General features: G+C 43.7%; 1 protein-coding gene across 4 annotated transcripts in view; it reads right to left on the bottom strand.

Moving 5' to 3' along the window:
• Positions 1–26,508, bottom strand: part of CTNND2 (catenin delta 2) — a 1,127,175-nt gene that overhangs the window by 92,796 nt on the left and 1,007,871 nt on the right. For 3 of the 4 annotated variants that reach the window (XM_025270807.3, XM_044932646.2, XM_044932647.2), the window contains 2 exons: positions 22,743–22,817; positions 21,563–21,713 (listed from right to left, as the gene is read on the bottom strand). In XM_025270807.3, the coding sequence (XP_025126592.1) occupies positions 21,563–21,713; positions 22,743–22,817 (226 nt within the window). The remainder of the gene's footprint in view (positions 1–21,562; positions 21,714–22,742; positions 22,818–26,508) is intronic. The other variant, XM_025270808.3, reaches the window with a different exon arrangement.

Here is a 26,508-nt window from a genome sequence, read left to right as displayed (position 1 = left end):
GAGGTATACTGTCTTATTCGTAGGGATTCACTGATTCCCGGAAGCACTATGATAAGGGATGACTATATATACACACAAATTACTTGACAGATGAAAATTTCAGTAGTAAAATGTGACTGTGCAGAATAACGAGCCTTAGGAAATAAAAGCAAAGCAAATAATACCCAAGGAGAGTCTAGACCAGTGGATGGAAATCCATGCTGCTCATCAATCTCAACTGGTCGACTCTCTCCCCGCCCCACCGCCATGTTTCCTCCTGGGTGGATCTATAGGCTGACACCTCAACAGCAGGTGAATGTTGCGTGTGTTTAGTTGCTAAGTCATGTCCGACTCTTTGCGACCTCAAGGACTGTAGACTTGGGCACCGCCAGGCACCTCTGTCCCTGGGATTTTCCAGGCAAGAATACTGGAGTGGGTTGTCATTTCCTGCTCCAGAGTGTCTTCTGGACCCAGGAATCAAACGCGCAGCTCCTGATGTGTTCCCCTACATCACAGGCAGATTCTTTACCACTGAGCTACCGGGGAAGCTGTGTATGAATAAGCTCTACTTACTGTCCCTAAACAAGTAAGACACACTTCAAAGTGCCCCACAAATATGACCTACCAATAATTCTAAAATTATTTGAATGCATCTGGTCTTATATTTTTCAGTAGCACACACAAAAGAAACAATACTATCTCTTGTCTGTTTTACTCAAAGGGGAAAAGAAAGAATACAATTATGGAAGAAACCTATCTTTAGTTAATGAGCCAAGAAATGCCTATCCACCTGTGGCTTGGCATTTTATTTTTGGATTAGGCTTCCTGTAGCTGCTTCTGCATTTAGGGAATTAAAATAATTGGACCATGACTTTAAATATCCTTTTTCCCCCACTGATGATACACTTATGAATATATCAGCTATGAGTATCATAACTGATCTCTCACATTTTCTACCAGGCATTTCCTCTTTTATATCTAACAGACATTTCAAACTTTTAGCCCTGAACAAAACTCCTGATTCTATTGTGTCCAGTTTCCTTTTCCTATCTATAGTGCTTTGCATCCCATTCATTGAGGCCTGCTGGCTCCTCCCCCTTTGTTGCAGCTCTGGAACATGATACCATGATCTCCTTCCCAGACTCTGAAGTCAAGTCCTCACTGACCTTCTTGCTTTCCGACAGTCTGGTCTCTGACAGGCAACCAGAGAGGACTTCAAGGACCATAAATCCCATCATGTTCGTACAGCCAAAAATCTTCAGGTACCCTCTCCAGGCTTAAAGGTTTATTTTCACTCACCATCACCACCTCCAACTGCTCCTGCCTCATTTACTGTCTGTAAAACACTGACCTTCTCATCACCTTAGGCACATGTCAAGCTCCCTTCTGCAGCACAGTTTTTGTTCTGCTACTTCTTTTGCCCAGAAAACTCTTTCTCCAGATAGTTTAACATCTGGCTCTTGTCCATCACTGAGGATTTGCTTGGGTGTCACCTGGTAGAGGCCTTTCCTGACCACTCACTCAACAGTCTCCTCTCCTTGTTACACTCTAATCCTGTAAACTATTTTGGTCATATCCAACGAAGAAGGTGAATACTGTTTGCTTCCTTTTGTAACTGTTTGCATTCTTGGACCATACAGTCCAGGAGGCAGGAACTTTGATGCTCTACTGGAACGAGCACACAGTAGCACACAATTTGTTGTTGTTGTTCAGTCACTAAGTCGAGACAGACTCTTTGCAACCCCATGGACTGAAGTACACCAGGCTTCCATATCCTTCACTCTCTCTCTGAGCTTGTTCAAACTCATGTCCATTAAGTCAGAGATGCCATCTAATCATCTCATCTTTTGCCGCCACCTTCTCCTTTTGCCTTCAATCTTTCCCAGCATCAGGGTCTTTTCCAGTGAGTATGTTCTTCATATCAGGTGGCCAAAGTATGGGAGCTTCAGCTTCAGCATCAGTCCTTCCAATGAATATTCAGGGTTGATTTCCTGTAGAATTGCCCGGTTGGATCTTCTTGCAGTCCAAAGGACTCTCAAGAGTCTTCTCCAATACCACAGTTCAAAAGCATCAGTTCTTCAGCACTCAGCCTTCTTTATGTCCAACTCTCACATCCATACAAGACTACTGGAAAAATCATAGCTTTGACTAGATGGGCCTTTCTTGGCAAAGTAATGTCTCTGCTTTTTAATATGCTGTCTAGGTTTGTCATAGCTTTCCTTCCAAGGAGTGAGTATCTTTTAATTTCATGGCTGCAGTCACCATCCTTAGTGATTTTGGAGCCCAAGAAAATAAAATCTGTCACTGTTTCCACTTTTTTCCCATCTATTTGCCATGAAGTGATGGGACCGATGGGCTTGATGCCATGATAAATATTGGCCAAATGATGAATGAGGAGATAATTAATTCCACATTTCCAAAGTCAGCAGACAAGGACAGAATTATGCTCACCCCTTGAAGCATCCAGCTATTTCTTAGTACAATATCTTGGCAACTGTATTAAACCACCACATCAGATATTTATGGTATGAGGACTGAATTGTGGAGCTTCCAGTCTGAGAGCCAGACTTCTTTCTATTTAATTAGTCTCCAGGAAGTTTCAAATACTCTGCTTATTGTCTCAATAATGATACTTTCTATGTAGATAAGAAATTATGATTGAGCATAAAATTCATACTGTAGTCTTAATTAGCTTCAAATGTAATCCTTAAATCTTGCCTGGTGTTTCTCAGCATGCAGTTGGCTGCTTTTCTCTATGTGGTAAAGCTCCCCCTAGGGAACCGCAGCTCAAAAACGGAGTGTGAGGAAACAGCTTGTCAAAACACAGCAAATCCATCAGAGAAGCACATTCTCCTAGCATCCACCACTGGCCAGGTGGGAGCAATGGGAAGGTCATATCTGGAGTCCACCAGGGTCAGGCTACCCTGCGACAGAGGTCTCCAAACTGAGTCCTACATGCCTGGGGACTTCTTGAAGATTCTCTGAGGGAACGCAGGGCTTGAGATTTCCAGGGACTCCATTTTTCAGATCCTTGGCTTCCCTATGCATTCTTCCAATAAACCTGATCTGCTTGAAAACCCACCCGTATGCATGTTCACAGCCTCCCTTACCTCACTGGACAAAGTCAAGCCCCTCCCTGCTCCTGAGTGGCAAACATTCCCTGAGTCCATTCTGCTTAAAAATGGTCTAAATAAACATTTTCCCAAAGAAGATACCCAAGCAGCTGGACTCACTGATTTGTTTGTGTAGTTAGACTAACTGGTATTCTAGGCAGCTGCCATTTCTTTATTCTGTATCCAGTGGAAGCCAGGCCCTTAGCTTCCTTCCAGAAGCAGGAGCGGGTGGTTCGAAGATGAAGCCTGGGTCAGAGCTGTGGTTGTTGCCGTCAGTGGTATTGTCTCTCATCTGTGGTTTTGGTTTTCCTCCCCAATACTGCTCTCCAAGGATCACGCTCACTCCAAAGCCCTAAATCCTCTGCTCCATCCTGCCCAGGGCACACCTGCTCAGCTGGTTGGGGCTGACACTGAGAGCCAGCTGGGAAGCTGAAAAGCAGGGTGGCTGGACAGGCTGCCTTAAGCAGACATGGGAAGAAGACAAAGCCTGACTCAGCCAGTCTGTCCTTCCCATTTGTGTCTAATTACCGTGGATGCAATCCTGTTTACACATAGGAGGTCCCTTACCCTTTTAAGATGGGCTTCCTTGCAAATTGTACTTAATTATGGAATACTTGGCATTCATTGTCTGTTGCTCACAGATCATTACTATCCAACTGAGTAGCATAGCACAGTCACTTGCTTACCTTTTAAAATGTTGACCCAGAGAGGTGCTCTGCTTTCTAATTCAAATGTTTTTAGTTTAGTTGTGGTCCTTTGCATCATGGAAAATAGGTAACTGAACAATTCCTCTACTTCCCTCTATAATGATGCTTCAGAAACAATACGCTGTACCTTCATTCAAGAATTATCTTTGTCAATATTCATCACCCACCCTACCTCTTTGTATCTCCTACCTCTTCTCCCCCAGCCTGGGCAAGTAGGGAGAACTAGTGAGAAGGGAGCAGTATTGCTTCTTGGAGTGAGTAAGCGAGGTGTCACAGAGGAAGGTCTGTGTAACACTAGGATATACAGCATCAGGTCAAATGAGGAGTGTGCAATGAAGCCAATGGAGTTGCTCCCTGGTCTCCCTATTGCCCAACATTCCTTAGTTCAGTAGATTAGCATCCTGCCAAGAAATCAAGGTCAAAGGTGGCATCCTCAAGGGAAGCCATTAGCTTCTCCCCTTAGCTGATGCAGCCTTCACACTGAACCCCAGAGACCTCAGATTTGAAAGCAACTTAAAGCACACACTGCCTAGCGTCACCTCTGCATATCAAAGAAAACACATTTTAATAAATCATCAGGCAGAGATATAAGGTAGCAGCCAAGGAGAGTATATTTGGGAAGTGATAAATAGCTTTAGCTCAGGAAACAGCAGCTTTCAAGAAAGGTAATGCTAACACTCTCATTTTTTGAAGGATGCTTTTGAGGCAGGATTATATCTCAAAGTATTAATTTGTATATTTTCTATTTATTGTTCTTCTTCTTTGCTTGCTCATTGGTACCCTGTGGTCATTTTTTTCCTTCAACACTTGCAGGCTTCCCAAATGATGGAGAACTCAGACACCCTGAGTGGGGAAGAGTGGTCCCAAGGGGACACCCTACTACTATCAGAAAAACCGAGACAGTCCTTGTAGTCTTCTCAGTCCTGAGCTCTATTGTCAGCCTTACACTTGAATTTGATGTTTTTAACAGCTCTTTACACTCATCCTCATGATTCAATTAGTCTTTCATCATAAGGGGCTTTATTAAATGGAAAAGTTAAGTTAGAATCCTTTGTCAAACTGAAGAGACTCATGACTTGTTTAACTACATGTGTGTTATGAAAGATTATCTAACAACAAATAGCTGATGTGTTGTGCTAAGTTACTTCAGTCTGTCCGACTCTTTTTGATCCCATGGATTGTAGCTTGCCAGGATCCTGTGTCCATGGGATTATCCAGGCAAGAATATTGGTGTAGGTTGCCATTTCCTCCTCTAGGGAATCTTCCTGACCCGGGGATCGAACCCACATCTCTTAGGTCTCCTGCTGGCAGGTTCTTTACCACTAGCTCCACCTGGGAAGCCTATGTATTTGCAAGAATTCATGCTTTGTTTTGACTCCAGCTATCAATCGCCTTAGTGGCAATGTTAACTGAAATCAGCTATTTCAAAGTCATTATCATTACATCCAATAATGTAAGGAGGAAGCTTGAATCAGAATCATTGTTGGAAAAAAAATGTCTGTGTCTCTTGCAATCAAAGAAAGAGAATGTCTCAGAGAAAAATACTCAGGGGATAATGGCTTCAGGTTTAGACCGCAGTCATTATGAAACATTTCAAAATTAGGAGAAGACAGTTTTCCAGATTAGCAGGCTGTTTTTATTTCTGATGGGTCTTACGGAGCTTTCAAGCAGTAGTTCTCAACCCTGGCTAGATATTACAACCCCCCAGGAAGCTTAAAAATAAGTGCTAATAACTGAGCGTCTCTGGGGGTGGGTTTGGGTGACTCAAGGATACAACTGCAGCCAAAGAATCAGTCTGAAAAAGTGTTTTTCATCTGCTTTGGTTCACATAGCAAAAATAAGGCTTGGAGCTCTAGATTTAGGAATGCAGTGTTGATGCTGTGCTCAAGGTGAGGAAAGAGAGTGAGAGTTGCTAAGTAAGTAAGTGTTAGTTCCTCAGTCATGTCCAGCTCTTTGCGACTCCATGGACTGGAGCCCGCCACACTCCTCTGTCCATGGGATTCTCCAGGCAAGAATGCTGGAGTGGGTTACCATTTCCTTCTCCACTTACTTACTTGTAGGTCTCATTTGTCAAAGATGTTATGCTATAGGCTATCACTGCAAACCAATATTGAATAATCAGGTAAATCGACAAATAACAATGGGAATTTAGTTACTGAAACCACAATATTATGACTTCAATCTATTGTGCATTCAAATGAAACCTCCTAAGTATCTGCTAGATGTTGGAATAGCCCTGTTCTGGGGCTTTCAGCAGCAAATAAGCATCTCCCCCGGCTTCCCTGGAGCTCACATTCTAGCAGAACGATGCGACACCTCTCTGTGGCTGTGACCACATTCACAGAATTCGAGGCATTGTGAGGAGTTTCAAAAGAAGCAAAAAAAAAAAAAAAAAGAAAAGAAAACAGAGAAAGACTTTTTTTCCTGTTCCTAAAGAGCTATCAGCTTGGGTGAGATGATACTACTGCATCTGAAGCACTGTGTGCTCATATGGGTCTTGTACCCAATATTCCTTATGTGCTATATTTGGGGGAGTATGTTGATCAACACATAGAGAGCACAAAACTAAATACAATGTTCTCAAGGAAGCTTTGTAAAAGGGGTGGAACCTTGCATATAGGATCCGCCATTTCTGTCTTTCTAAATTCCATATATATGCGTTAATATACTGTATTGGTGTTTCTCTTTCTGACTTACTTCACTCTATATGCAAGGCAGCAAAAGAGACACAGATGTAAAGAACAGACTTCTGGACTCTGGGAGATGGGGAGGGCGGGCTGATTTGAGAGAATAGCACTGAAACATGTATGCTACCATATGTAAAATAGATGACCAGTGCAAGTTCGACGCACAAAGCAGGGCACTCAAAGCTGGTGCTCTGGGACAACCCAGGGGGATGGGGTGGGGAGGGAGGTGGGAGGGGCATTCGGGATGGGGGGCACATGTACACCCATGACTGATTCATGTCGATGTATGGCAAAAACCACCACAATACTGTAAAGTAATTAGCCTCCAATTAAAATAATTTTTTTTTTAAAAAAGGGAAATAAAAGGGGGTGGAACCTGAATTTGTCTTAGAGGATGGGTAAGGACTGGATCAAAGGGAGGTGTTGAGTTCCCCAGGCAACTGTGGGAACTGGGGGCAGAAAAGCTCATGTGGAAAGAGAAGGGTAAGAGCAAGGACAGTGGGGAGAGAGCCCGGCTGGGAGGATGGCTGTGGACTGAGGAACCACAAGCACTGGGGTTGGATACACACTGTGAGGGTAAAATTGCTTCAGGTCTGAAAAATGTAGACAGTGCAGAGATCTAGACACCTCCTCTGACTGAGAAACGTGCAGCTGTGATGCTCAGAGGAATATTCAGAATTTGTGTGTGCTCCGCTTCTGAAACCAACTAACTGGTGCTTAAATACTGATCATGCTCTTGAAACATTTGAACGCAGTGCTAAAAGCTGAATTTAACTAAAGCCCAGGTACAGTTAAAATACACATTAGATTAACTCAGCCCTCCACCTTAGCAGACCAGTAGAAGTATGTATTGGTGGGGTACGTATTGCCTACAACTCTACTATTTTAAGACACAATATCTAGCATAAATAAGAAATCACAAGACATGCAAAGGAGCAGGAAAATATGACTGAAAATTAAGAGAAAGGATAGTCAATACAGGCAAATCCACAAATAACCCAGATAGCAGAATAACAGACAAGGAGTTTAACTACTGTACAAATGCTAAGTATCGAGTGGGGAAATGGACAACATGCAACCAACCAAACAAACAAACAAATAAATTCAGCAGAGAAATGGAAACTATAAGAAAGAACCACGTGGGAATTCTAGAACTGGAAAATACAATTTAAGAAATAAAGAACTGATATGATAAGCTTTACAGAAGATTGACCCAGAACAGAGCCTTGAAATAGAGTAGAGGAGAAAAAGCCAAAGGAAAAGAAGGAAAGAAATTGAGAAAAGTTTTCTCTTAGAAACCATGATATATGAGTATTTCACATGCTTTGGAGGTTTGAGTAAGATTAAGAGAGACATGTCCAGACTAGGAAGTCTGGAGACTATTGGAGGAGACTTAATACAAACTGCTTTATTGAAAAATAAAATCAGGCAGCAGAGTTCACTTTGTGTCATTCATATCATGGAAACACTGAATATTGCTTTACTGGAGGACTTCACAAAGATCAAGGGGGCAGCTGTGACTTGATGGTGGGAACTCAGAAAGGGTGAGAGCGACATAGTGATCCAGGCAAGAGACCATGGCATGTCCTGGACTCACCATGCTGCAGGCTGAAATTGAAAGGGGAAGTACATATGAAGGGAAATGAATTTTTAAAAACTCCCTGAAGAAGTATCAACAAGACATCCTGATGGGTTTCCTGTCTAAGGATAAAGAAAAGAAAGAAAGCCCCCCTCCACCCCCTTGAGTATCCATTTATGTTCATTTTCCATTTCTGGAAGAATGAGGGCAAATACAAAACTAGGGTTGGGTTAGAATGAGGAGCTAAGGGGAGGATGAGCTGAAAGTTCAAACTAATGAGTTCCAGATAGAATGACAGAAAGCAGGTGTCTCATGTTGGGCTGTGCAGGTGGGAGGCTTGTATCAGACAGAATTTCTGAACTGTTTTCTCAGCATGTAGAAAATGCCAATGCATCCTGGGGTCAGAGCTGAGCCCTGCTGGGGGCTACAGATCTACGTGTTTGCTTCCCAGACCTTCCTGCGGCCTAAGCACATCCAAGGTTCAGCACACTCTGTGACCCATTTGTGGTACACAGCGTGCAGAGCTGTGGTCTGAGGAAGTGAATTGAGGCATTGTTCCCTGCAGGAGACCCCGTGGTCCAAAATGATTTGCTGGTGAGACAGCCTGTGGGTCATTTCTCTCACACACCCTCTATTCTAACATTTTAAGAGTGACAAGGTGGCTAAATAGATGTTTCTCCAAAGAAGACATACAGATGGCCAACAGGCACATGAAATGATGCTCAACATCACTAATTATTAGAGAAATAAAAATCAAAACCACAATGGGGTGTCACCTCACACCAGTCAGAACTGTCGTTGTTTTAATTCCTAAGTCGTGTCTGACTCTTTTGTGACCCCATGGACTGTAGCCCACCTGGCTTCTCTGTCCATGGGATTCTCCAGGCAAGAATACTGGAGTGGGCTGCCATTGCCTTCTCCAGGGGATCTTCCTGATCTAGGGATCGAACTCTTGTCTCCTGCACTGGCAGGCAGATTCTTTGCCACTGAGCCACCTGGGAAGCCCTTTAAGGAGAATACGACAGGTTAATCTTTCCCACTCTAAGCAATAAGAATAATAATTCACAATATTAACTCCTCAAAAAGAATAGTAGTTATCAAAAGCTCTACAAATAATAAATGCTGGAGAGGGTGAGGAGAAAGGGGAACCCTCCTACACTGTTGGTGGGAATGTAAACTGTGGAGGTGCCTCCAAAAACTAAAAATAGAGCTATGATATGATCCTGCAATCCCATTCTTGGGCATAAACCCCTCAAAAGATGAAAACTCTAATCTGAAAAGACACATGCACCCCAGGGTTCATTATAGCACTATTTACATGCCAGGGCACGGAAGCAACCCAAGTGTCCATAGACAGATGAGTGGATAAAGAAGATGTGGTATGCATATACAATGGAATATTACTCAGTGATAAAAAAGAATCCACATCAACGTGGATGGACCTAGAAACTATTGTGCTAAATGAAGTCAATCAGACAAATACTATATAGTATCACTTACACAAGGAATCTAAAATATAATAGAAGTGACTTTATTTATAAAACAGAAATAGACTCAAGACATAGAAAACAATTTATGGTTACCAATAGGGAAGGTGGAGGAGAGATAAATCACTAATATGGTATAAACTGATACACACTACTATATAAAATATATAAACAACAAGGTCCTCCTGTATAGCACAGGAAACTATATTCAATAATAACTTAAAATAGAAAAAGAGTCTGAAAAAATGTATAACTGAATGACTTTGCTGTATACCTGAAACTAACACAGCATTGTAAATCAACTATCCTTCAATTTTCAAAAAGTAACCCCCTTGCCTCCCACAAAATGAAAAGAGTAACAAGGTCACTTATAATGAACCTGGCTCACAGAAACACCAGGCGCTATTAGTCTATGAAGTTAATACTCAGTTAAAAAGTTTAATATCACGTGCCATTTCACAGCTGTGACTCTCTGATGAGCAAAGTAAACTGTTCAAAGTCTGCAAATGAGGGCCGTGGGAATTTCTTATCCTTTAATCTACCTTGAATACCCTCTAAGGTTGATGCTGGGATAGTAGTGACTCCTAATGAAATCAACACCCTGTCCATTACCATATGCCTGCACCAGCCGGGTCTGTACTGTCTCAAGTTCAGTTGCCCACATTAAATAGTCAGGATGAGAAAATGTGGGATTCAAAGGATATTACATGTTTTCGGAAACAAGTCGTTTGTCTTTTATCATTCCACGCCAAAGCCGCTATTTTACCTGACATTGTTCAAAGACGTTATCGTATGCAAAATTGAACAGGGAATTTCATTTTAAGTTTGAAAAAACGAGTGTGTCTCAGACACGGTAAATTTTCATTAACTTTCTTGGTTCTAAGTGAAGGAATCTCTAAATTGCAACTAAGCGTTTTGAAAGAACTCTTAGGACTTTTTGAGGAGAGATTTCTGGGAACTGCCTGATTCTCTTGCTCTTTGATCCCAGTCTAGCAGAAGGGCTTTCTCTTTTCAAAGCATCTCAAGAAAAAGCCTGCTTTTTCTCAAGTGGCAAAATCTATAGCTCCTGACATGGATGCCCAGGTGCTGGCGGAGCTGCCCCTCCAATCGGCCATCGCCTTCTGGGTCCCTGGCCTCTTCTGGGGCTCGCTGTGTCCTTTTTGCTGGCCTGGACGCCTCACCTCTCTACAGCGCCTGCCTCCTCCTCATCTCACTGCCTCGTGTGTCCTCCGGGTCAGAACCGCTTGTCCATTCAGTGTATGGTCTATGCACACACCCTCCCCCAGTTACATGTGTCCTTGTCTGCTCTGCAGTTCCTTGAGATCCAGGATACCAAATACAATCAGACACAAGGCAGAATGGCTAAAAGAGTATTCATTTTCAAACTTTTAAAGTACTTTCTAATCTATTATTTTTAGTATTCCTGAGTAAAAATAACAACTTATTTCCACATGATGAAATGCACCCCCCCGCCACCCACCAACCCATTTCTGGTAAGGGGAAAAGATAGCAGTTAACATGCAAAAGGAATACAACTTAAAAACAGGATTCTGTTAAAATCCTCTTTTCTATTTCTCAAGAATTGGGGTATTTGGGAGAGGCATTTCATTTCTAATGCATGCTGTCCTCCAAAGTTTTTCTTCTGAAACTGTTTGGCATTAAAATAAATACTGAAATGGTCCAAGTAAGGTTAGGTTTCTTTTTTTTTTCTTTTCTTTGAGGTCTTTAAGCAGAGGTCCTGAAGTCTGAATCAACTGCAAATTGCTCAGTCAGTTTTGCCTTTTCCCCACATGGGAATATTTCCAAGGGGCCAATCGTTAAGTCTTGTTTAATAAAATAATCATTGGCTCTTCAATTTATTTACCATTTGCCCTTCCAAGGAATTCTTATCTGCCAGACGCAGCCGCCAAAATTCCCCAACAGGTGTCTGAAGTTAATTAACAAAGAACCCAAGTCTTTGCTGGAAAGGGAGGCAGCATTCATGAGATTAGGCTCTGGGGTTTGGGAGATGAGGGCTCTAACACAGGCGCTTAATCTGAAGATACCAAGTTTTGGCCAAAGCACACAGCTCTCTGGCTGCTAGAACTTGGCTCCAGAAATCAAGTTCTTAAAAATGAGTCAGCAAAGGGTGCTCTGAAAAAGGACCTTGTCTGGGAAAGTGGGCTTCTTTTAAAAATACTAATTGAAATTACATGTGTTTTAATTAAAACAACATCTGCCAGGGTCTGAAGAAACATGCTTTGAAATGCAGAGAAGGTATGCCTCTAAAAATGTCCTCAAACCTACTTAATAAAGTAAAGCTTACACATTTCCCAGTAATAAAAATAACACACTGCCTCCCAGGTTGCACTGAGGTTTCCAGAGACTCGAGTCTTTCCCTGGGCACAGGTGGGATTCCCAGAGTTGGGAACGCAGATAAAGAAGGTGCCCATGAGGCTGTGGTGAGTGGCCTGTGAAAGGTCTGCCCTCCAGGAGCAAATACCCACATCCCAGGGGGTTCTGCTACATGGAAGCCACTGGCATGAGATTAGAAAGTAATAAAACATACACATGTGTGTACTTAAAAGGTAGTGCCATACCTTTTAAGAGCCCTAGGAGACGCTGTGAGTACACCGTGATACTCTGAATACACAGAGGATGAAGACCAGGACGTGTTTCATTCCTATTGCTGTTCAGTTGCTAAGTCGTGCCTGGCTCCTTGTGACCCCATGGACTGCAGCACGCCAGGCTTCCCTGTCCTTCACATCTCCCAGAGTGTGCTCAAACTCATGCCATTGAGTCGGTGATGCCATCCAACCATCTCATGCTTTGTTGCCCACTTCTCCTGCCCTCAGTCTCTCCTAGCTTGAGGGTGTTTTCCAATGAGTTGGCCAAAGAATTTAGACAAACTTTGAGGCATGATCTCCTAAGCAGCATCTGGAATGCAGCTTCAGGGAGATGGAGCACAGACAGGTATCTATCCTGGTCGGGAAGATCCCCTGGTGAAGGGCATGGCAATCCACTCCAGTATTCTTGCCTGGAGAATCCCATGGACAGAGGAGCCCAGCAGGTTACAGTCCATGTGGTCGCAAAGAGTGGACATGACTGAGCAACTACCACCAACATGTCCTCATGATTCAAGAACTGGGTAAAATATATCCCAAAGTATGGAGGAAGATTGTGCTGCCTGCTGTCTCTTCAGTCATGTCTGACTCTTTGCGACCCCCATGGACTGTAGCCCCCAGGTTCCTCTGTCCATGGGATTCTCCAGGCAAGAATACTGGAGTGGGTTGCCATTTCTTTCTCCAGGGGATCTTCCTGACCCAGGGATCGAACCCATGTCTCCTGCACTGGTAGGTAGATTCTCTACCACTGGACTACCTGGTGAAGATCAGTGCTACCAAGTCTAGAATTCCATGGGTATACACCTTGAAATTTCAGCTGTGAGATCATTAAATAAAAGAGAATGTTTACAAAGCGGCACAACATTTAGGGCAGCTTGGATACAATGAAGGTTCCCCCACCCTCTTCCCCTCCCATGTCTCCAAAAAAAAAGACATTTCTCACCAAGTAGAGATCTGACACAAGGGCAGCGGTTGGGGGGAAGGAGTGATTCTCATTTCATCAACATTACCATTTTCTTTATTCTGTCTTCATTTCCATTTAAAGACAACATTTTTATGGTGCCCTTCAAATATAGTCAGCAACCACTGTCTACAAAGAATCATCAGAGTGGTGAGATAAGAACTTTTATCTTAGTATTTCAAACAGATTAGGGCAAGAAAAAAAGCTAGGAAGGGAATGCCCTCCCTAGAATGAATGAAATGGATGATCAGACAGCCTTGAAGTGGGAGGGAAATAGCGGTAGATTTGATGCTTCAATAATACTTAATTCCTGGGCAAGAAACTCCCTTTATTTTGTTCGTGATTTCGTGAGTATGGGAAAGTGTGTGATGTGCACTGCTACATGACCCTGGAGATTTGGGGGGTCCCTTCTCCTCCATCTTCTTGGGGGACAGAAGTGTTTGGGAGCCAGCAGACTTCCTTGGGAAATAGCCCTTCCTGATGCCGGCAAGAGTCGGAGTCTGGCGCTCCCTTTGAGGCTGGATCGGGTTGAGAAGGTGTTGGATAGAAGAAGCTCAGACAGTTGCTAAGGTGATAAGATGGTTGGCCCGATGTCAAGAATGCGTCAGATCATATGATTGTATGGAGGCATCCGTCTATGATTCCAAATGTGGTGACCCAGTCTCCAGATGATGACAGAGCACAGGGAAAGGATCATGCAGGGCAGAGAGGACGTGACTACAGGACTGAGATGAGCTGGGGAAGGAAGGGCCAGGTTCACACAGCAGCGAAGTTCCCTCTCTTCAGTCCAGGGAGGGGAGCAAGGCAGCCAGGAAGATACTCCCAGCGTTCCAGCCTGGCTCGCCTGCCTGAAAGGGTGGCAGGCAGCCATCTCCCAGGGAAGCGAAGGGAGGGTGCCCTGTGAGCTCTGCCAGTACCACCCGCAGGGGTGTAGTGGTTCTTCCAACCTTTAGGAACTGTCAGGGCATACGCAGAAAGCATTGCTATTTCCCACCCAACCCAAGCCTCTTCCAAAGTGGCAACAGAATGAGTTTGACTCGAGTCCAGGATTTCTGGCAGCATCTGACCATCTTTCTTTCCTCTGTTCCTTGGATGCTGTGAAAAGAGCATCCTCTTCCCTGCCCTCTCTCTATGTGGGATTCCCCAAACCTCCTCTAGATCTGCTGTCCAGAATAAATAATCCACATTATTCACCCACCAGAGAATTAGTTTAGCAAATATGTACTGAGCACAACAAAGGGCTAGGCATGGAAGGACATAGAAATAAATATGGTACCTGACTCCTGCTTATTATCTCAATGGGAGGAGATGCAATGCAATGCAAAAAACGTGAAAGACAGCACAAAAATAAAATTATATAATGGAAATCTGCTTCCCCGGTGGCTCTGCGGTTGTTCAGTTGCTCAGTCGTGCCTGACTCTTTGCGACCCCATGGACTGCAACACGCCAGGCTTCCCTGTCCTTCACCATCTTCTGAAGCTTGCACAAACTCATGTCCATTGGGTCGCTGATGCCATCCAACCATCCTTGGTCACCCCCTATTTCTCCTGCCCTCAAAGATAAATTAAAAGATTTTCTTAATCAAGTAGGTACCATCTACCTCTATTCTGTGTTCAAGGAGCAGTGTTCATTGGGGCTCTGAGTGATGACTGGGGGGTGTGTGTGGCAGGGGAGGTGAGTAAATGCATAGAGATGAAAGCACAGGCCAGGGAAGGGAACTGCTCAGGTAAAGCTTTATGAGCAGAGACAATGGTACAAAGGCTGGTCTGGATGAAGAATTCATCAGAAAGAGTGGTTAGAGATAAGAGGCAGTTGGTGATACCACCCCGGTATCTTTCCTATCTAGTGTTCATATGTGGAAAACTTTTCGTTTTGTTAGAGTTTTTTGCTTGTTCGCTTGATGGCAGAAGAAACACCTGCCGTCTTCGTCAGGGACTGTCAACGTGCTGAAATGGATGGCATTCTGGTAAACATGCTAGAGCAGGACAGTACTGTTTGTTCTTTTCGCTGAAGCTAATTATCACCATGAAAAAGAAACCCTTTCTGAATGATGAAACTACGCTTTACACAGGAGGATGATTAACATTTTTGGAAGGCTGCAAAGAAGTGGGTGGATGTGCAGTCACCTGGACCACAGCACTGCGTCATTCAGAAGAACACAAAGATCTCCCCGTAGCCTACTTATCACCTGATGGCAGAGACATCCACAGAGCCATGGACACAGCCTGAATGGGAAGACAGGGAGAGGCAGAAGATGTGACACTCTTTTTAGTACTACCTTTTTTAAAAAATTAATTTTTTTAGAAGAAACCAAATGGGAAATAAAAAATACCTGGAGACAAATGAAAATGAAAGCACAAAAATCCAAAACCCACAGGATGCAGCAAAAGCAGTTCTAAGAGGGAAGTGGATAGTAATACTATCTTACCTTAGGAAATCAGAAAAATCACAAATAAACAACCTAATCTTACACATAAAGCAACTAGAGAAAGAATAAATAAAACACAAAGCTAGCAGAAGAAATCACGAAGATCAGAGCAGAAATAAATGGCATAGAGATGAAAAAAAAACAATAGAAGAGATCAATGAAACTAAAAGCTGATATTTGAAAAGATAAAATTGATAAATCTTCAGCCAGACTTATCAAGAAAAAAAAAGGAGAGGACTCAAATCAATAAAATTACAAATGAAAAAGAAGTTAAAATGGACATCACAGAAATACAAAGGATCATAAGAGATTATTTACAGCAAGAGTCCCTTGGACAGCAAGGAGATCAAACCAATCAATCCTAAAGGGAATCAACTCTGAATATTCATTGGAAGGACTAATATTGAAGTTGAAGCTCCAATACTTGGGCTACCTGAAGCAAAGAGCCAACCCACTGGAGAAGACCCTGATACTGGGAAAGACTGAGGGCAGGAGGAGAAGCGGGCGACAGAGGATGAGATGGTTGAATGACATCATCAACTCAATGGACAGGATACTGAGAAAACTCCAGGAGTCAGTTAAGGACAGGGAAGCCTGGCGTGGTGCAGTCCATGGAGTCACAAAGAGTCAGACACGACTTAGGGACTGAATGACAACAACTATACGCCAATAAAATGAACAACTTGGAAGAAACGGACAAATTCTAAAAAGGTACAATCTACAAATTCTAAAATTCTAAAAAGGTACAATCTCCTAAAATTGAACCAGGAAGAAACAGAAAATATGAACAGACCATCACAAGTGCTGAAATTGAATCTGTGATTTAAAAATTCCCAACGAACAAAAGCCCAGGACCAGATGGTTTCACAGGCAAATTCTATCAACCATTTACAGAAGAGCTGACATCTATCCTTCTCAAAATCTTCTGAAAAATTGCAGAGGAAAGAATACTTCCAAAGTCATTCTATGAGGCCACCATCACTCTGATACCAAAACCAAAGATACCACAAAAAAGGAAAATTATATACCAATATCACTCATGAACATAGATGCAAAAATCCTCAGCAAAATATTAGCAAATGAAATCTGACAACACATTATAAGGATCATACACCACAATCAAGTGGAATTTATTCTACCAGATCCTCATTTGAGCTTATGGGGTGGAGTAATTATTGTCCAATAGTTTATTTGAACTTTTTCTTATCATGGAGTCCAAGGAAGATGAACCATTCCTTAACCTGAGTTATGGTAGCTGTCCCTCCCTCCACCCTTAATTAAAAGAACAATCTAAGAAGAGATGTAATTCAAACTGGACCCCCATGATGGAAACAACTGGATTCCTTCTGAAATTATGAGTGTCTGTATACATCTAGCAAACTTTAGTAGACAATGAATTGATTTTTGGATGATTTTCTTTATTAATATAAAATCTTTTTCTTTATTTAATATATATATTTTTTGCTTACTTCAAGTTTTGCTGATTTGCAGTTCACTAAAACATGATGGCCAGACAGGAAAAAATCATTAATAATCCAGTTATTCATTCAGCAAATATTGATGAATCCCTGGTATGGGTCAGGTGTTGTTCTAGGTACATGATCTACATCAGTAAACACAAAAGATGGAACCTCCTCCTCTTAGTAGGTGACATTCCAGTGCAGGGAGACGGACAAGAAACAAGATAAATAAATAATATGTTCCATGTGAGAGGGTGATTAGTGCCGTGAAGATCGATAAAGCAGTAAAAGGGGGTAGGATTTTAAGAAGAGGCACCAGAAAAGGTTGTTTTGGGAAAGTAATACTTGAGTAAAGACGTGAGGGGCTGAGGAATAACCACATGGACACCTGAAGGAAGCGGAGATGGGGTGCAGGGAGCCGCATGCTCAAGGGCCCTGAGGCAGGCTCGTGGCTTAGGTCATGAAGGAACCACAGTGAAGCAGCGGCCAGTGAGAAAGGAGGTGGGGCTGGAGAGGGAACAGAGCTGGATTGTACAGAGCCATGTCTGCCTTACATGGACTTTTACCTTCACACCGAGAGAAATGAGGAGCTGATGCAGGGTTTTAAAAGATGATATTTGGCAAAACTAATACAGTTAGGTAAAGTTTAAAAATAAAATAAAATTAAAAAAAAAAAAAAAAGGAGAAAAGACATGTGGTAAGGTTTTGACAGGACCACTCCGGCTGCTCCTTTGACAGTAGATGGTGGCATTGGGGTGGGGGGCAACGAGACCTGGAAAGTGGCCATGGAGGGTCAGGTTCCAGGAAAATTCAGAAGGAAGCCAGACCTGCTGATGGATTGGGTATGAGAGTGCAGAATCAAAGGACCATTGAAAGGACAGGTCACCGCGGGGAAGCCTGTGGAAGGACTGGGCTTGGGAGAGAAGACAAGGAACTCAGGTCTGGAGACGTTGTATCTGAGATGCCTGTCAGACCTCCCGTGCACGTGGTGGACAGACTATTGCAGGCAGAGATGTGAGATTCATGCCAGAGGTATCTACCTGGGAGTTTTCAGACTATCTTTAATACCTGGTCACCAAAGCTTTGAGGCTTCCCAGGTGGCGCAGGTGATAAAGAACCCAGCTGCCAATGCAGGTAGATGTAAGAGACGCAGGTTTGATCCCTAGGTCGGGAAGAGACTCTGGAGGAGGGCATGGCAACCCGCTCCAGTATTCTTGCCTGGAGAGCCCCATGCACAGAGCAGCCTGGTGGGCTACAGTCCATGGCGTCACGAAGAGCCAGACACGACTAGAGCATCAGCATACATACACACCGCAAAGTTTTGATTAAGCTGATAGAGAAAAGTCCAAGTTCAATTTTGGTTTTGTTCTTGGTTCAAAGTCACTGCAGCTTTCTTTTCAATAGATAAAGTTCTGTACAGCATTGTCTCATAAAAGCCCATTACTTTGATACAATATTTAAAGCAAAAGAGTTAGCAAAGGTCACGTTTCCTTTCTCCCAGACAGAAGAGAATAGTGTGCTATTTTGTCCAATTCTGCTTTTCTTACTCAAGGAGAAAAGATATTGATTCCTTAAAGCCTATGACTGAGATATTTTCACTCCTATTTTTAAACGGCTGGCTCCCTTTCCTGTCTGGTGACATTTGATAGTAGAGGCTTAATTTAACATGGGCAATATGGACTTCCAAATGTTCCTGCCTCAGAGACAGTTCTAGATAACCGACTTCCTGGAGAGAAGAGACGCCTTGAAGCTAGAAAATCAATCAATAGTTCCCTACTTTGTTATATTTTAATCCACCGAAAGAAATAAAACACACAAATGCACTACACCTAGTATTCGTATCCAAGTAGCAGTGATTAGCTATTGATATTTCCTCCACATTACAGAGGAGCGCCAGGATGTGATTGGAAGCCACTGCTCCCTCCTCTGAAACCAACAAGTAAGGAAAAGGAAAGCAAATACACAGGGGGCTAATGGTGTAGCTTAAATATGTAACATCTACCACCCACATTTAAATTCAAACTAAGTATAACTATCAAGTTGTGAGCTTGTTTCATGCCTGATGATGCACTGCAAGCAGAACAAATAACCGCATTTATTAGACACAGATTTGAAACCTGGTCCCTGTGAATGAATAAGTGGCTTAGAGACCCACAAGGGCTTCCCTGGCGGCTCAATCGGTAAAGAATCTGCCTACAATGCAGGACACCAGGTTCGATCCTTGGGTCGGGAGGGTTCCCTGAAGAACAAAATAGCAACCCACTCCAGTATTCTTGCCTAGGAAATCTCATGGACAGAGGAGCCTGGCGGGCTACAGCCCAAGGGGTCACAAAAGAGTTGGACATGACTTAGCCACTAAACCAAAAGAGACCCGCAAACACTTGATCTTTATTGGAGGATATGATGGGTATTGTGGGGTGGAAAGTGGCTGGTTCCCAGATCACCAAGGGCCTAGTACGTCACCCTCAGGAATCTGGATAATCTGCGTATGAAATTTGAATCCATGCCTGGTATTCCAACTGCCCCAGGAATGGAGTCGTCCCTCTTCACTCACTCTCACCTGCTTCCCCCAGACCCCCTGAGGGTGCATAACCAGAACCTTTGCCACGATGCACGGTCCAGCTCCCTGCTGTCTGATCTTCACTGATACCTACTACCTGCATTCAAACTTTCCAGGCTTAATGCTGCATTGATCAACCACCCTGCCAGAGTCATCTCTTTCATCCCAGGAGGTCAATGGTCTATGAGGAGGTCATGTCTCTCCCTGGGCAGGTCCTGGTGCTTCATCAGTTCTCCAGGCATCAATCAACCTTGGCCTGAGCATCCTCCCAATTACAGCAGGAGGGATCCAGAGCATCTCTTCAACCTGGACAACCTGGACTCCCATCATCCACTATGCACCAGGCACACCAGGCCCCCAGAGACTTTGAACCCACCATCAGCCTGCTCCCAGATCCCCTTCTGGAGGGTTGTCTGCAGAGGCCGCTCCTCCAGCTTAGATAGTCTTCCCCTGAAAGAACCACAGAGCCCCATCTCATTGGCTTCAAGTCTTTGCTCAAATGCTAGCTTCCCAACAGCTGTCACCTTGACTTTGACCTCTCAAACCCACAGTCCCTGACGTTAAATGAAAGAAGCCGGATACAAAAGCTCACATCTTACATGATTCTATTTACGTGAAATATCCAGAATAAGAAAATCCACAGAAAAAAAAGCAGACTGCTGGCTGCCAGGGGATGGGAGGAGGGGGAAATAGGGGGTGACTACTTAATGGGTACAGGGTTTGGGGGCTTCCCAGGTGGCGCTAGTGGGAAAGAACCCACCTGCCAATGTAGAAGACAAAAGAGACATGAGTTCGATCTTGGAACTCCAGGAAGATCCCCTGGAGGAGGGCATGACAACCCACTCCAGAATTCTTGCCTGGAGAATCCCATGGACAGAGGAGCCTGGTGGGCTACAAGTCTATAAGGTCGCATAAGGACACAACTCAAGTGCCTTATCACAAACAGGGTTTTCTTCAGGGTCACAAAAATGTTTTGGAACTTGACACAGGTGATGGTTGTACAACACTGTATAAATACTAAATGCCATCCAAAAGGTACATTTTAAAGTGATTAATTTTATGTTAAGTAAATTTCACTTCAATTTTAAAAGATTGCAACCTCACCAGCGACAGCATGCCTAACCCAGCACCTCTTTCCCCCACAGAACATTTCAACCACACCGTGGGATTCATGTGTGTCTTTTGTTGGTCTCCCGTCTCCAGAATGTAAACTCCACAGGGCAAGGCCTTCTCTCTGTTTCGATACTATCTCGAGGCCTAGAGGGCTTCCCCTGTACCTCAGCAGTAAAGAATCCGCCTGCAATGCAGGAGACCTGGGTTCGATTCCTGGGTTGGGCAGATCCCCTGGAGGAGGCAATGGCAACCCACTCCAGTATTCTTGCCTGGAGAATCCCATGGACAGAGGAGCCTGTCTACAGACGACAGTCCATAGGGTCACAAAGAGCTGGACACGACTGAACGCTAGGCATAGAGCAGGCCTGAAACAACGAGGTCATGGACAAACATTTGTTGAATTGATAGACTTATGGATGATCTCTTTAATGCTTCATTAATGAAAGATTCTCCCTTTCTTAGATGATTCTTGAAAAATAGGACTGGAGAGCCAATCTGGTCTAACGCAAAAATAAATTTTAACACAGAGAGGAGAAGAGGCCTGCATCCCATTAGAATTCCAATTCACAACATGGAAAGCAAACAAACAGCCTGGCAAGGATTTAGAGGATCAGGACAACGGTATCCAGTGCTCAGCACTGCGGTCGTTTTTAATTTGCAAGGATTAGAAATGTCAACAAGCTTCGGGTTTTCCTCTAAATTCTAAAAGATAAATTAGCGCATTGATTTCCGCTAGAAGGAGAGCTGGAAAAACAAGGTCTCTGACACATGCTCTGTTTCTGCATGTGCATATATGTTCTGCTTGTGGGTTCAAACACAGGAAATGTATTATACTTCGATTTAAAAGAAAAAAAGTGGAGACGCGGTGAATCGGAGGGGACGTACCAATGAGCTCCTTATTCCTGACGTCCAAGGCCATGTTCCGGAGCGCGGTGGCCACTGCACACACCACACGGTCATTGTCGATCCGCAGCAGCTCCACGAGGATGGGCAGGCCTTTCTCTTTCCGGACAGCAGCTCGGATATATACCGACCACTGCAAATGATGGGAAGCCAAGGCGTTAGGAGCTGGGGTGGGCGGAAACCCTCCAAGCAAACAGCGCCTGTGGGTGTTCAGACTGTCATCCACAGGCGCCAAAAAGGCTGAATTATCAAGACCTCCTTGTAGAATAGGTTGAGCATGTTAGACAGGTATTTAAAGGTTTTATTTTTGCCTCCAACATAGGATAGAGGGTTCAGGGTTAATTAGTCCATCACACTTCATTTCTCTGGTGCCAGCTTTCTCAGTCCAAGAGTTAGAAAGACATTTGTGTGGTGTCTTTATACCTGATACTTTAAGATATGGAGGTTTGGGACAGGAAGGGCTGGTTATTGACATGAAGAGGAAAAGAAATCCTGGAAAAAGTAGAAAATGATAAATGGTTGCACACATGTGATTTAAAAAAAAACAAAGAAACTTGAATTTGGAAGTGGGGCAGAGAGATCTTACAGAAATTATTGTCAATTAAGTTTTTTGCGGAATAATTAGGAGGAAATAAATCGGAAAACAGTACGGCCGAGGAGAGGTACATATGATATCAAAGACAAAGTGTGAAAATTATAAAATTCAAAAAATTAAAATATATTATATCCAGGGCCATAATTCAATGTCTAATTTATAAGGTAAGCATACAATTTGTTTTGAGTTAGTGGTGGTTGGCCTTAGTAGAACACATCTAAGGCTTTTTATGGAAATGTATTTGTCATATCAGGACAATAAAGCATTCAGATTCATTGAACCAAACACAGGTAGGCTCAGGTTTTCTAGACATTCGAGTATACACACTTTATACTCCTGTACTGTGTTCCAGAGAAGAACGTGTGCCACAAAAATCAACCAGTGTAAGGGTTTAATCGGTTGCAACTTCATTTATGAGCTAAGAAAATGAAATTCATAACTCGAGATTCTGGATTCTGTGGCAGAGTCCTCCTGGGGACCACCGAAGGTGGACAGAGTCCCCACCCTCCCCGCCAGGCCCCACCCCCCTTTCCCCTTGGGGACAGGCACCCCAGAGCTGGCTCTCACCTGTGGCAGGCAGGGAGCCCCCTCTGGCAGTGAACGTAGGGCATATGCCATGCCTGCCACATCCTCAGCCCAGCCCTGCATGAAATATGAGATTAAAAAAACACACAACTTCATCCTGTCCTATGTTAGAGAAGTCACATTCACATAGTTTCTTATCCCCATCAACTTGGACCGTCCACTTTCTCCTGACCCTACACTGTGGTTCAGACTCTAGGAGGTGTGAGGGGGTGGGGGAGCAGAGGGAATTCACGACAGCACCTCTTGACTGCAATTAACTATTTCATAGCCCCAGTCTCAGGAAGCAGAGGAATGGATAGTCAGAAAGTCTTAGACATGGAAAAAAAAAAAATCTCAAGGTTTGGAAACCGCTTCTCGAAATTTAGCTGTCAGGATGGGATATCCCTCCCAAGGAAAGAAGCTTCATGAAGCCAGTTCAAACTCTCTGTCATGTCCATGGGAAATTGCATTTGCAATCTGACGTGCTGACACATGATTTTCATCTGCCCCTCCACTATTGCTAAGCCTTCTGATTTCCAGGTCCAGGAGTAGACTAGACCCCTGAGCTTCTGCAGCCCATTCACTGTTGGGTTCTTCCCTAAAACTAAGGAAAATGGAAATCAGAGTGTGGAGTCCATGTTTCCATATGGTACGATGAACATCAACAATGCATTTTAATGCTGGGGAGATATTCTGCGCCTTTTGGGAGACCAGGGTGGATATTTTTGGAACTCAGGCCCAAAGATGACCTCTTTCCCAGAACCACCTCATCCTAGACCCCAGATGCTGGCTTGTCCATTTGTGGTCTCTTCTAATCCCCAAACTCCTGGGAGACTGACACTACTGTTCTTGTTTTATAGACGAGGAGATCTAGACACAAAGATGTTAAACAACGGCCCGCAGGTCTCCTGTGCCCCTTGGTCCTGAGTCCTCCCCTTCTAACTCTGCTCTCCGTGATTCTGACTATATTCCTGCCCCAACACCATCTCATTGTCTCACCTAAACCTCTGCACTCAGTCCTTCCCCTCCCTTCCGTTCTTCCCAATATCGACAGAGGAGAATCTGGACATGTTTGAAACAAACCAGGAAAGGTCCCCTATAACTTCCTTTTTCCTCCTTAGAAGCCTAGCTATTATATACCTTCCTGTTGGATGGAAAGATGGTTTGGAGTTTGTAAAATGATGAGTCCTTCAGCTTCGCCGAGAACTGATTTGAGAGGAATACAAATGGCTACGCATGGCCAAAAACGTGCACGAGTTGTAGATGTACTTTTCTGGTATGAGAAAATGGTACACAGTGATATGCTCTAAGTGAAAAGGGAAAAACAAGACAATGGGTTTGATCTTATGTGAGCGACACATAGAAAATAGCCTTTATTTTAAAAATTTTAGTTGTGTGTGAGTTTGTGTGGGTATGGAAAATCCCCAGTATTAGCTCAGCATGTGATGATTCACAATCCATTATTAACAATTCATTCAAAAGATGTTGCAAGCTTCTAAAGTTTTCTTGAAATGCAAGGATTTAGGATAGTGATGCTTTTTAAAAACACAATTATTTATTTAACTTTTGGCCGCATCGTGCGGTATGTGGGATCTTACTTTCTTGACCAGGGATCGAACCTGCACCCCTTGAGTTAGAAGGCAGTCTTAACTATTGGGCCCTGGGGGACGTCCCAGAATAGTGATACTTTTTAAGTAGCAGCTGAGCAGCCTTGGAGCAGGTCATGTATAACCCACATGTGAACCTCTGTGTAACAAAGAGGTGAAAAGAGAAAGGCATGATGCAATATTTGGGAGATGGGGAATGTTTCCCAGGGGCACTGAACACAGAAGTGTGAGACTCATATAGAGTTTTTCCAAAAGAGAAGTGAGTTGCCTTGGACAGTACTGCAGCCCATGGGGTGTTAGTAAAGTATATGAGTTGCCAAGCACTTTGTAAGTGAAACAAAAGTAGAAGCATCACTGGCGTGAAAACAGATGAACAAGAGAGAAAAGGTTATGGTAATTCATTGTAACTGAGGTGGAAATCTTTGGACAGAACTTGATTTTTTTGCAAACAGAATGATAGCATCATGTACTGAGCCCATCAGTGAGGAGGGAAGGGACAAAGCAGGTGTGGCTTTAGGAACGGTCCATGAGCTGAAGAGAGGACGTGTGATGATTCAAAAGGAGAAGAAGGAAGAAAAGGAAGAGGAGGGGGAGGATGAGAAAGAGAGATAAAGAAGGAGGAGGAGGAGGGGAAGAGAAGAATGGGGAGGAGAGGGAAGAGGAGAAAAAGGAGGCGGAGGAGAGGAGTTAGGGGAGGAGGAAGAGGAAGACCTGGTTCAGGAGAAAACATGGCCCAGGGTAAGGACCTGAGGCTGCAGAAGGATTAGTTGGCCAGTTGACTGGGATGCATCAGAATGGCAGGCATTGGACTATGACTGCCTGGGTTAAGGGAGAGGGTGTGCTGCATCTCAAGGGAGCTCAACAGTGGGAAAGGCGGTTGTGGGCTGGGAGAGCATCTTGGACCAGAGATAGTCCAATCACCAACTGCCCCATCCCAGCTAAGAACCCAACTGGACAAGGAGGTTTGTCCTGGGCAAGAGGAAACACAGGAGAGAAACTATTCCAGACAGAAATGAATACCTGATCTCCATCCCCTGCAGGGATATGCTGGTAAGAGCCCCAAGTTTAGTGCCAACCACAGAGGGCATGAGAAGATGAAGTCTGACAAATGTAGCTAAGTGGTAAGCCTGAAGGAGCTGAGAAATAGTTTGATTTGACTGAGTTTGCAAGAAGTGTTCGGATGAAGTGCTTCCCCCCTCCCCCACCTTTTATCGCATCAGGTAAAACGAGGGCTCTAAGATGACTTTCAAAAGAGAACATTTCCAGCTGTGAATCTGCAGTCTTTTTCTGCTTCCCGCTTAGCAGATGATGGCCCTAAGAGCAGCCTTGGATGATCACATCTTCATGACACCTTAAAGATGGCAGAAGAGCTGTCAGCTGGGGGAAATAATTCAAAGAGAGGAACTTCCCTCCTCACATACCTTCCTTTACTTGTTACGTCAGAGAAAGTAGCTTTTACCTCCTATCTTGTTTGAGCCCTTGTGTATTTGGGCAGGTCTCTTTGTTATAGCAGCAGCTGAAATTCTTCTAAATAATGAGATGTGCTAGTGTATTTAAAATGAACTCTAACCATTGAATTCTAGCCCTAGGTTTTAACTAGTGCTCTTGGAAGTATGCATGCTCACCCTTGACATGTTCCTTGTAAAAATGACCCCTGGGATGCTCTTGTACCTTGTGTGTATACACTCCCTTGTATGTATACACCCCCTTGTGTGTATACAATGCCTTGTGTGTATACATCTTCTTGTGTATATACTCCTATCATGGCACCTTTCATGTATCTTTTTGACTTTCTGTTTATATATTTATTATTCTGAAAGGTACCTGAGGGAATTACCAAGTCACATTCATCTCTTTATGTCAATTGTCTTCTAATTTCTGGCTCACAGATGGAAATTAAAAATGTTTAGCTGGTAAAAGAAAATGTCAGGTTGATTTCTAGTACCAAGTGTGTGCTATTTAAGAACAGCATTTTCTCCACTGAAAGGAACTACATAAAAAGGACCAAGTGAAAGTCGCTCAGTCGCGTTGACTCTTTGCGACCCCATGGACTATACAGTCCATGGAATTCTCCATTCCAGAATACTGGAGTGGGTAGCCTTTCCCTTCTCCAGGGGATCTTCCCAACCCAGGGATCGAACCCAGGTCCCCCGCACTGCAGG

The sequence above is a fragment of the Bubalus bubalis genome, chromosome 19 (assembly GCF_019923935.1).
Source record: "Bubalus bubalis isolate 160015118507 breed Murrah chromosome 19, NDDB_SH_1, whole genome shotgun sequence".
Lineage (NCBI taxonomy): Eukaryota > Metazoa > Chordata > Mammalia > Artiodactyla > Bovidae > Bubalus > Bubalus bubalis.
This window is presented reverse-complemented; position numbering and strand designations above follow the sequence as displayed.